The sequence below is a fragment of the Terrapene carolina genome, unplaced genomic scaffold (genome assembly GCF_002925995.2).
Source record: "Terrapene carolina triunguis isolate 2854851 unplaced genomic scaffold, T_m_triunguis-2.0 Scaffold35098, whole genome shotgun sequence".
Lineage (NCBI taxonomy): Eukaryota > Metazoa > Chordata > Testudines > Emydidae > Terrapene > Terrapene triunguis.
The window spans coordinates 15,525,296-15,537,436 of record NW_020699449.1 but is presented as its reverse complement, the minus strand read 5'-3'; the positions used below and the strand labels follow the sequence as shown (position 1 = coordinate 15,537,436).

The 12,141-nt window shown below is 46.8% G+C and overlaps 1 protein-coding gene across 2 annotated transcripts in view; it reads right to left on the bottom strand.

Annotated features, from left to right (window-relative positions):
- Nucleotides 1-1,218: 1,218 nt before the first annotated feature.
- Nucleotides 1,219-12,141, bottom strand: part of LOC113405037 (E3 ubiquitin-protein ligase RNF38) — an 88,891-nt gene continuing 77,968 nt past the window's right edge. For both annotated transcript variants that reach the window (XM_026646496.1, XM_026646497.2), the window contains exon 11: nucleotides 1,219-1,743. In XM_026646496.1, the coding sequence (XP_026502281.1) occupies nucleotides 1,681-1,743 (63 nt within the window). In that variant the 3' untranslated portion in view covers nucleotides 1,219-1,680. The remainder of the gene's footprint in view (nucleotides 1,744-12,141) is intronic.

Genomic DNA, 12,141 nt, shown 5'->3' with positions numbered 1-12,141 from the left:
CTATTGCAACCAAAGTAATGACACTACATTGAGGAGAAAGCCCAGTGATGCAAAACAGTGCATCTCTTCAATAACTATGGCATACGTAGTAGACCTAAATATTTGACTGAAGAACAAATTTTAAAACCTTTAACAGTCTGAAATGTTAAACAAAGCCAATTTTTCAATCCAGCTCTAACATTCGCAGGGCAGCTGAATGGAGGTTAACTCCTGTTTCACAGCATTCTTTGTTCCTGATTGTGTACTAACACACTCTTCTCTTAATGTGAATATTCTGGCTACTAACCGAAAAACCAAGGGAGTTTTTTATTCATGCAAAAGCTCACTACCTAGTAGGGAAGGGAAGCAGCAGCATCCTATGCCATCTGAACCAGGCAGTGAATGACCACAAAAACTTACTGTGGTACAAGGACAAAGATACAAATTCTTCCACTCTGAGAAAATGCTAAGAATTATATTTTGTTCATAAAGTTGCAGGACTAAAAAGGTAGCCTCTCTTCCACTTACACAAACTCCCTTATACATGAAAAAGAACATAAATGAGTTAAAGCCAAAGTTTATAAGCTAAATGATTATGTACTTAGCAAGTACAATGGCCAACAATGTGAGGAGCTGTTGCACAAGACTCTGAATGTCCTTTCAGCTTCTGTGTATGGGGAGGAATATGTTACTTCAGCTTCTTCAGAACTGACCTCTGTTCTGAAATCAACTGAACATAATTCAAATTGGCTAGAGGAATTAAAAAGGAAAACGGAAAAGCATCAACATTCAAACGCTCAACTGACAATGTTAATATTGCGAACTGATTTTGTGCGATACTGCAACTATTGATAAATTAGCAGTAAATCAGCAAATGTAAAATTTGGATTTTATGACATGAGCTAAAAACAAGATTAATCATGTATTGCGCAATCAATGCACTCTTTAGTGGTACATTTACAACCGCCAGTGAAGGGGAAGCAATAACAGTTGTCTGAATAAAAGTTAAAAGGTCTTTTTATACCATTAAGTACATTGGGGAGGAAATATTAAATGCCTATAATTGCTGCACCCTTAGCATTCAGTGTGCAACTGCAAACACAAGGAAAGAAACCAGTGTACAGTACTAGTACTGTTTAAATAACACACAAGATTATACATTGCAGCATAATTAATACTACTCACATACGTTCTCAGTACATGCTGGTATATAGGTTCTCAGACATAGGCACACACACTCGCTAGCACACCCCACACAAACTCTCGTGTGCGCATACATACTCCCACCCACACCATTCGTTCCCACTCACAGTATCTGAAGGCTCTATATAAGGTAGATTGCTATATTGTTTGGAGCTACCACTTTTTATAAAAGCACATGCTAAAAGATCACGTCCACTGTAATCTCGCAGCAACACTTGGAATGATCACACAAAAACCAGGGAATGTTAGTGCACACACAAAATTAAGCTAAAGAAAATAAAATCTTTGGAGTTCCAATCACACGGTTAGTATAACAATCCCATAATTGTGAAGACTAATTATAAGCTTTATAATTGATTAAATCACACAGTGCAAAAAAAGGTCCATTGACCCTTTTGTGTAAAGGGAAGGCTGGCAGCCACACGGGTAAGTTCAATGGATAGTTCGTCTATACATGTGACTAGGAACACCCAAACTAGAATTGTGCTCTTAGATTGGTCATTCTGAATCACGATGCACTTCTGAAGCATCAGCTCTACAAATTGGGCAGGTACGATTTGCCTATAAAACAAAAGTAAAACAAGGTTTAGTGCATTGACAAGGATGCTTATTTATATAACAACGTATACCACACTATACAACAGGCAGGTACTAACTAATCCAAAATGGAATCACAACAGGAAGATAAATTGGGTCTGTGCCCTTTTGGGCTTCTTTATTGTGCATGAAGGTGGCCCGAGAGGTCTGCCAAATTAAAATTTTTGCCTTTTTTTAAACACCCACAAATTGGGAGAGCTGAGAATTTTCTAAAAGAATTATGGAAAATGACGACATTATGCCATCACAAGACACTGAAAGCTGAGCAGCTGAAGAGAAGGGAGTTTTAGTTAGACTGTTTTTAACAACGCCTGTTGAACACAGTACGGAGAACTACACCGCTACCTCGATATAACGCGACCCGATGTAACACGAATTCAGATAGAACGCGGTAAAGCAGTACTCCGGGGGGGCGGGGCTGCGCACTCCGGTGGATCAAAGCAAGTTCAATATAACATGGTTTCACCCATAACGCGGTAAGATTTTTTGGCTCCCGAGGACAGCGTTATATCGAGGTAGAGGTGTATATGTAAAAAGATATCTGTTCAAGAATGAGTGCTGCCACCCTTCAGTTAAGGGGAGAGTGCTCACAGGGTACATCTACATGGCAAAACCCTGTGGAGCAGTGAGCCTTAGAACCCTGGTCTACAGTGCTAAAAACAGCTGTGTCTACATTTGGGCTCAGGCTGGAGCTTGGACTCTGAAGCTGGGGAGGGGGATGCATTTCAGAGCCCGAAACCCTACACCGCTGTTTTTAGCACTGCAGAGTGTGCCTGAGTCTGTAGACTGGGAGTCTGAAAATCGCTGCCACAGGGTTTTTTTTGTGCTGGGCAGACATACCCTAAGTGCATATTTCCTGCAACACCCACCCCCAGCAAAATCAGGGAAGATGAGACTCGCATTCCTGATACTGCTTAAGAAATTTTAACAATGAAGGGATAAATACTTTCAAGCTCTCTTTACAAAGAGGCAAGCCAATATTGCAAAAATACTCTGCAGATAACATTTACAATTAAAATCTTCCCAAAAAAGGAAATTAGACTCCCAGACTCTCCTCCAATTTGATATTTGCAATTTGAACTATTTAGATAGGTGCACTAAGGTTTAAATCAAAGCAACAGCGCTGATGATTAGTGAACTGTTGGACTTTCAATAATGTCTATAAAGTGGCCAAGTTTTGAGTATTTTCACAATTAGTAGAAAAATGTTCCCATTTCTTAGTGCAACCAAAAATGAACATATATATATTTTTTCTCTCCATCACATTTGTAAGTAACCATTATTGTCCTAGAGCTTCTTGCATCAAAGTGTCATTGACATTTTAGGAGGAAATGAGAAAAACAGTGCTGCAAACTGAAGACACAAAACCCAAGTGCACTTCTTCCTGTATCATTATGGTTTCATAACCATTTGAAGGAATTCAATCACCTTACCTTTGGCTATGTGTACACTGCAGAGCCTATGTCAGCCCAGTACCCTAGTATAGATGCAGCCTATACCAACTGAGGAGTTTTTCCTGTCAGTGTGGGAACACCACCTCCCCTTTTAAGTTTCGTGCTGGCATCTGTCTCTATATTGGGGGCTTTGGCTGGCATCGCTGTCACTAGGGAGGTGTTTTTTTCACAACCTTGACTGACACAGCTATGTCAATATAGGTTTTAAGCGTAGTAGAGCAAGTATCTGTTCTGCACCCTTCTATTCTAGACATAATGCAACTAATCCATATAATTTTTAGAATAAAACTGTCTTTTCCTAGATTATACTGTTCAAGAGCTGAACAACACAGATATACTCCTCAAGATTATATTTCAATGTTTGCTATCTGTAGTATTAAATATGACATCTAGTGGTAGTATCAATACATTGTAGTTTACTGAAAGCAAATTATAGAAAACTAATCCACAAAACCAGACTAAACAAACAATAACTAACATCTTAAGTATCAGGGGGTAGCCGTGTTAGTCTGTATCTAACATCTTAATATCAACATAAATCAAATTATTCATGTTCCTATAATGCTATATTAACAGTTCTACAAATTTTAGCAGTAGAGCATTTTCCCATGTTTTAGGATTCTCTACCACAATGAATCAGTTAAATGCATTGCATTCTACTGTATTTCACGGAATTTGGTCCCCTTCTCCTTATCTGAACATCACTCTCAATGGTTTAAGTAGGAACTGGAGGTGCATACTGAAGTGCAGGTCATGAATGGAAACTACACTTAATGTGCAGTTACTTGAAGCAAATTAAGTTTCTTAAACATAAGCATACACATACCATTAGATGATGTACTGTAACCTTCCTCAAAAGTATTCTAAAGAAACTTTCTAATGAGATCTTCTAAATACCATTTAGTTAAAACTGAGTAGTTCTACCTAGGGGCTTTTTGTGAAAGCCTTATCGCAAAAACGGAGAGGTTTTAATAATGTCACCAGAAACAAGATGGATTACAACTATTTACTTATGGTTTGGGATTTAAAAAAATATAACACACAGTATTGCCAAACCCAAGTGTTCAACAATCAGGAATCAGGCCTAAAAAAAAAACCTATGAGTAGCTTAAAAATCATGGGATTTGGAAAAAATAATTTGGGTTCCTTTTCATTGTCTTCTGATTTCTGAGCCATCCAGGTGCACTCAGGTTGGGCTTTTCAATCCCAAAGACAAACAGCCTCCACGCAAAGCGCAGGCGACCTCGTGCCTTGCTTGGTGATGTAGTAAACTGTGGTGGTGTTGTCCAACATGATGAGAACGTGACTGGAATAGATGGATCAGAGGAATGCTTCGCGAAGTTCCAGGATGTTGATGTGAATCTGACATTCCTGAGCAATCCAGGTCCCCTGAATCAATGCGCTCATCCAGGTGGGCGCCCCATCCGACGAGCAACGCATCCATGATGATCACTGTTCATGGAGAGGGCTGAAAGAACAGCATCCCGGTGTAGACCTGACCTGAGTCCGTCCACCACTGGAGGGAAGAGATATTGTTGGGAACCGATAGCAGAAAGTCCATGGTGTGGCACGTGGAGGAACAGACTCTGAAACCATGGTTGTAGGCAGCCAAAGGAGAGATGGGCCAAGGCAGTCACATATGTGCAAGCCACCATGTGGCCAAGAACAGAAAGGCAAGTCCTGGCCGGAACAGAAAGGCTGGAGAGCACCATGGAAATTAACTCTTGTAGGGTCTGGAACCGGTCCTATGGCAGGGAGGCACGTGCTGAGAACGCGTTGATGTGGGCCCAATGAATTCTAGGAAATGTGTGGAATCCAAAGTTGATTTATTGACATGTACACTCATCCCCAGGGAGGAGAGGAGTGTGAGCAGCATGGAGGTCAAGGCTCAAGCTTCTCTTTTTTAATCTCACTGCCAGCAGCCAATCGTCAAGAAAAGGGAATGTAAGGACCCCTTAGCACCGGGCATGGGCCGCCACTACTGAGAAAACCTTGGTGAAAACCTGTGGAGCAGTGGTGGGTCCAAACAGTAGATGTACTGGAAGTGATGAAGGCTATCTGTGAATCTCAGGAAACAACTGTGGGCAGGATGGATAGTCACATGAAAGCGTTTCGTATATCAAGAGCCATACACCACATGCCTCCTTCTTCGAAAGGCATGCTGGCTGCTAGGGTGACCATACGAAACTTTGGCTTGCATATGAAATGGTTGAGATGGTCGAGGTCTAAGATCAGCCTCCACCCACCCTTCTTCTTAGGGACCATCGCCCTGATACATTGTAGGTTCTATTGCTCCTCTTTGCAGTAGGGAGTCCACTTCCTGGGCAAGGATACTGTGTGAAAATGGTTCCTGAGGCGGGGCTGGGGCAGAGGATGTGGGTGAGGTAGTGTTGTGAACTCAATTGTATAGCCATGTTGAATGACATCCAGGACCCACTTGTCTGTTATCACACTCCAAGCTGGTAAAAAAAAAAAAAAAAAAAAAAAAAAACCGAGTGCTAGATGCCCCCGAAGGGGGTGGGTCGAGGGCACAATGTGAGACAGATTAGTTGATGGCTCTCTGGTTGCACTCTGAAATAATGCTTCTGCAAAGACTGAGTATGAGACGCTGAAGGTTGTGAAGATGAACCAGGACGACAGCTCATTGGGTCTTCTGCCATTTGCAAGGAGACTCATAAGGCTGCTGGTGGAAGAATTGGGAAGCTCTAAATCGCTGCGTCAGAGGTGAGCAGTAAAATTTGCGTTTGGGTGCTGGTGTGTAGATACCCAGCGATCGCAGAGTGGCGCTGGAGTCTTTGAGGGAGTCACTCAGTCTTCTGATTGAAGAGATGAGATTCAATGAAAGGTAGATCCTCTATGGTGGTTTAGACTTCCCTCGGGAACCTGGACAAACGTAGCCACAACTCCCTACGCATGACGATCCCTGTAGCCATTGTGCACGAAGAAGTATCCACCACATCCACTGCAGCCTGGAGTGTTGTTCTCGCAACCAATTTCCCCTCCTGTAGGATAGGCTGGAAGCCAGCTAGATCCTGCAGGGGCAGTTTGTCTGTGAAATCCACCAGCTTGCTGTAGGTAAGGAAGTAGTACTTGGTGAACAGAGCCAAGTAATTGGAAATGCGAAATTGTGTGCTGACAGAGGAGAAGACTTTACAACCCAGAAGGTCCAGTCGCTTGCCCTTCTTGTCTGCCGGGGTGGAGCATGGGTGTTGCTGCTGAGCCTGTTCCATTGCTGCCTGAATAATAAGGGAATTTGACTAAGGGGCGAGAGAAGAAAAACTCAGACCCCTTCAGAGGCACATAGTACCTCTTTTCCGCCCCTTGGGAGTGGGTTTGCAGCTAGCTGGAGTCCGTTCTGGTTGAAAAATGGAATCACTGATCGGTAGAGCCACTCTGGCCAGTACTGAGGTGCGTACGATGTCAAGAAGCTGGTGATGCTGGTCTTGTACTTCCTCCAGTGGGATGTGGAGGGCAATCGCAGCAGTTCTTGAAATTGGCGGAAAAGAGGGAGTCGAAGACACCATGGCATCCGGGGATGACGAGGGGAATTGCTCCAGTTCGGTCAGTACCATTGGAGTCGGACTATGTGGTGCATCCTCCAACAGTGGTTCTGAACACCTGCTCGATGATAGTCAAAGGGGCGAGATTGGAGACTCCTCACAAGCAGAGCGGGAAGATTCCAATGGCAGATACTGTGGCCACGACCCCCAGTATGGCCAACAGGCGGATCCAGTAGTTGCTATGTACAGTCCCTAGGAGTGGGATACCAGCAACGCCAGGGCTTGGCAAAGGGAGGGTATTGCCATTGAGTCGGCAGGACCTTAGGGTAGGCATACTGATGATAGAGGAGGGGCGGACTCTGCTTTCTGTCCCGAGTTCTCTGATGCAGAGAAGTCAGAGCCCGGTTCAAATGATGGTGCTGTTGGAACCACGGGAGTCGTTGGGGAGCAGGCGGGAACATGGCCCGAAAGAGGCAAGTCTAACGTGGGGAAGCATACTCTCCTAGGAGGGAATGGAGACCTCACCTCTGCCAAGGCAAGAGTTCATAAGAGTCTTCCCTGTGTCAGTGACACGCTCTCTGCAGTCGGAACCAGAGCCAGAACGGGCACTGAAAAGGAGAATTGCCTAGGAACCGAAGGCTCCCTTGACTTTGGCGGTGCTGACCTGGAAGGAGTTTGCAGCTCGGTGGGCAGATCAGACGTTCTGTGCGGCTTCTTATTGTGCTTGAGCCTTGGAACATGCCAGTTCTGCATGGCTGGAACTGGTGGACAGAGCAGTATCCTTCTTGGACCTGGAGAAAGGCTCCCATTCTTATGCACATGCTTCCTTGCCTCATGGCTAGGCCTCAGCACGGAATTGTGCTCCGTGGTAGGAGGTGCACTCCTAGATTGCTCAGTCTATGGAGGGAGGTGGTGTTCCCTAGCCTGGATCCGACTGCAGCCTGATGACAACCTCCGTGAGGTGCTTCTTGAGGCAGAGATCCCAGCCTTCCTGGGTACGGCTTGGGAAGGAGAAGCAGATACTGCACCTGTATGCAATGGGAGCGTCTCCCAAGCAGTAAAGGCAGCACCGGTGCTCATCACTGGTTGAAAGTGAGTTAGGGCAGGAGGTACAGATCTTGAACCTCGGTGTCTTCGGCATAGTCCAGTACCCAGGCATGGGGGCTGGGAGGCAACTGGTAAAACAGCGCCCCAAAGTCCTTAACATCCTAAAAACGACTACTACTAACACTAAAATTACTACAAAAAAATAACAAAATACTAACTATACACAGGAATAAACCATTTTTTTTTTTTTTTGTAAAGTTTGTCACAAGAGACGAGAGAACAGTAGAGGCTCCGACTCAAACCATGTGGTGGTGAGAGGGAACGGAGGGCGCGGTCGGTCCGCTCCGCCCTTTATCACCTTGGACGAAACCATGAGGCGGAGCAAGGGTGCATGTGCGGACCAACGGACACTACTAGTTTCAAAATCTCTGGCTCCAAGTGCATGCATATAACCCTCAGTGGCATACAATAGGGACCATCACTCAAAGAATACAGTGAAACTGACAACATACAAAGAAAGCTGTCAAATGCACAGAATATAAAATGGACAAAAGGAAAATATTTAATTTTTGATCTCTTCCTGGGGGCTTCTCTACCCTAGAAAGGTTTTCTGCTTTAACTATATTGGAATAGTTAAAGCAGCAACATCCCTCCACCCTATGTCGATGCAATTATACTGGCATAAAGGTGCTTATACCACTGGTAGAGCTTATTCCAGTTTGGGAAGCGACAAACTATAATGGTACAAGACATCTTTATACCAGTATAATTGTATAATCCCTATGCCAGTAGAACGACTGGTTAAAAAAAAAAAAAAATCACAGCCCTAACCAACACTGACTAGGAACATTTTTCTCATGTAGACCAACCTTGAGATGTTACCAGTAACAAAAATAGGTACAAAAGTTGCTATTGAAGTGATTTTTAAGTTGTTTAAGGGACACCATCATCAAATCCCCTTATCTATAGTTAGGGCCCTACCAAATTCACTGTCCACTTTGGTCAATTTTTGGTCATTGGATTTTTAAAATTGTAAATTTCATGATTTCAGCTATTTAAATCTGAAATTTCACAGTGTTGTAAATGTAGGGATCCTGACCCAAAAAGGAGTTGTGGGAGGGGCCGGGGGATCACAAGTTTATTGTTGGGGGGGGGGGGGGTTGCGGTACTGCTACCCTTACTTCTGCACTGCGGGTGGTGGTGCTGCTGCTGCCTTCAGAGGTGGGCAGCTGGCGAGCGGTGGCTGCTGGCAGGGCATGCCACCCTTACTTCTGTGCGGCTGCTGGCGGCAGCTCAGCCTTCAGAGATGGGGTCCCGGCCAGCAGCCACCACTCTCCAGTTGCCCAGCTCTGAAAGCAGCGCCACCAGCAGCACAGAAGTAAGAGTAGCAGTACCACTACCCTCCCTCCAATAACCTTGTGACCCGCCCTGCGACTCCCTTTTGCATCAGGACCCCCAATCTGAGAAACGCTGGTCTCCCACCTGAAATCTGTATAATATAGGGTAAGAGCCCACAAAAGACCAGATTTCACGGTCTGACACACGTTTTTCACGGCCACGAATTTGGTAGGGCCCTATCTATAGTAAATAAATCACCTTAGATCATTGCTACTGGAAACATTTTCAAAATCTGATTTTTCACTATACTGTTTTCTTAGGGTTTTGTCTTCACTAGACTTTTGAATTGCCATCTCACTTGAAGTACTTAACAGATTTGCAAAGGCTAGTGTGGACACCTCCCACACATTTGGCCCAGGCTACAAATGCATGGGACTGGTAAGAGTGGGATGGACTGAATGGGGAGTGCCCTTACAAACATGTTAAGTATCTCCAGTTAATTGTCAATCACTGAGACCTTGTCTACACTTGCAAGTTAGAGTGCATTGAATCAGCCCCGGGCGCCCTAACTCCTGAGGTTTCCACACTGGCAAGGCACTTAGAGCGCCTGGACTCCGCGGCTGGAGCGCCCCTGGTAATCCACCTCCACGAGAAGCATAGAGCTTGCTGCGTCCTGGCTGAAGCGCTGGGATGTCAGTGTGGATGACGTGTTGCATTACTGCACTGTGATTGGCCTCCGGAAATGTCCCATAATCCCTTGAAGTCAAGTGGCCACTCGTGTCATTGTTTTGAACTCGGCTGCAGGCATGCAGATATCCCCTTTCAAAGCTCCGTTTCTGACAGCCCGCATGCTTATCTGCTCTGGGACACAAAGCAAACCATTACTGTGGAATGCTGTTGCTGCAGAGACAGGCATGTGTGCGAGAGAGAGAGAGGGGTGGAGGCTGATATCGGGGTTTTCCCCTTCCCCCGCCGCTGTCTGAACTTACAAGACAGCATGCTGACACACTCTGCCCCCAAAACACACTGTCTCTCCCCTCACATACACGCAACACACTCCACCTCCCCATTTGAAAAGCAGCTGACAATCTAGTAGGATGCCCTGGAACAATGGGATTGGGAAACCTGCATCATGTGATGCTGTGCCTGCCCCATTAGGCATTGCAAACCCCTTCCAAAGCACGCTGCAGCCACTTGCACACTGGGATAGCTACCACAATGCACTGCTCTTTGTGGCATTGCAAGAGCTGCTAATGTGGCCACGCCACTGCACTTGCATTTGTGTGAACACACAACAGCGCTTTCCCTGCTGCTGTCTCTGAGGGCTCTACATCTGCAAGTGTAGACATAGCCTGAGTAAAAACATCTGGTGTAGGCATAACCCTTATTCTTTACATTTTTCTCAGTTTGCTACTAAAAACATCAGTCATTTATACTTCAGTTTCTAGTTCTCTGACACTATCATAATGCTGCAATGTTTGGGTTCAGAATATTGCAGAACATCTATTGCATACAAATGGTTTCCACTGGAAATTTAAATTAATATATGGAAACATTTTTACTGGTCTTAGGTTTTGTACAAGCTTTAGACTACCTGAAGTTACGTTTGGCCCTAAATTTAATGTAGGGCACCCATTCCACAATCTCAGAGCATGAGTATCTGATCTAGTAGCATGCCTCTAAATCCCAGTCTTTTATTCATGCACTTTTGTTTAGTATTGAACTCACTACCCAAGAGAAGGTATATTCATCAACTAGACTATTACTGACTACCACATTAAAGATATTCTGCAGTAAGCATGATAAAGCAGCTATTTTCTTGACCCTCAGAAGCCTACCAATGTAGTACTCTCTCTGTCTATGTTAGGCTGTGTATGATCTATAACTGGGGTCTCAAACTCAGATGACCCCGAGGGCCGCATGAGGACTAGTGCATTGGCCCGAGGGCCGCATCACTGAACCCCTCCTCCCCCGCTGCCTCTGGCCCCGCCCCCACTCCGCCCCTTCCAATTAGGCCCTGCCCCTGCCCCACCTCTTCCCACCCCTTCCCTGCCCCATTCCAATCCCTTCCCTGAAGTCCCCACCCCAACGCTGCCCCCAGGGGGTGCAGAAAAGGCGCAGGGTGCAGCGGGGGCTGAGGGCAGGGAGTTGAGGTGCAGGTGGTGTGCAGGGTGCTCAGGGCAGGGAGTTGGTGTGTAGGGTACAAGTGGGGTGCGGCAGGGGATCGGGGTGCAGGGTGCAGCAGGTGGCTCAGGGCAGGGAGTGCAGGAGGGGTGCAGGATGTGGCAGGGGGCTCAGGGCAGGGAGTTGAGGGTGCAGGATGTGGCAGGGGGCTCAGGGCAGGGAGTTGGGGGTGCAAGAAGGGTGTGGGATGTGGTGGGGGCTCAGGGCAGGGAGTTGAGGTGTGGATGTGGCGGGGGGCTCAGGGCAGGGAGTTGGGGTGCGGGATGTGGCGGGGGGCTCAGGTCTGGGGGTTGGGGTGTGGGATGTGGCAGGGGACTCAGGGCTGGGAGTTGGGGGTGCAGGCGGGATTCAGGGTGTGAGCTCCAGCCTGGTGCCGCTTACCTAGAGCAGCTCCAGGGTGGCAGCGACGCTCACTGGGGCCAGGGCAGGCTCCCTGCCTGCCTTGGCCCCGGCTCCCTGCTGCTCCGTTCTAGGAAGCAGCTGGAACCGTGTCCCTGCAGCCCCTGGGGGAGGGGGAGGGGCTCAGGCTTCCCTGCTTGTGCAGCTCTTGCCGCTCTTCTAGGTACCTCCCACGAAGCTCCCATTGGCCGCGGTTCCCTGTTTCCAGCCAATGGGAGCTGTGGGGGGCGGTGCCTGGCAGGAGGCAATGCCGGAGCCCGCTGCCTCCTTCCCCCTCCCCCCAGCCCGAAGGGGCATGCTGCCAGCTGCTTCAGAGAGCAGCGCGGCACTTGCAGCATCAGGAGGCAATCCCACAGGTAGGCAGGGGGTGCGGGGAGCGGCGGGGGAGGGGGGGGGGCGTGGGGAGCTTGGCAGGCCACACACAAGAGCCTGCGGCCCGC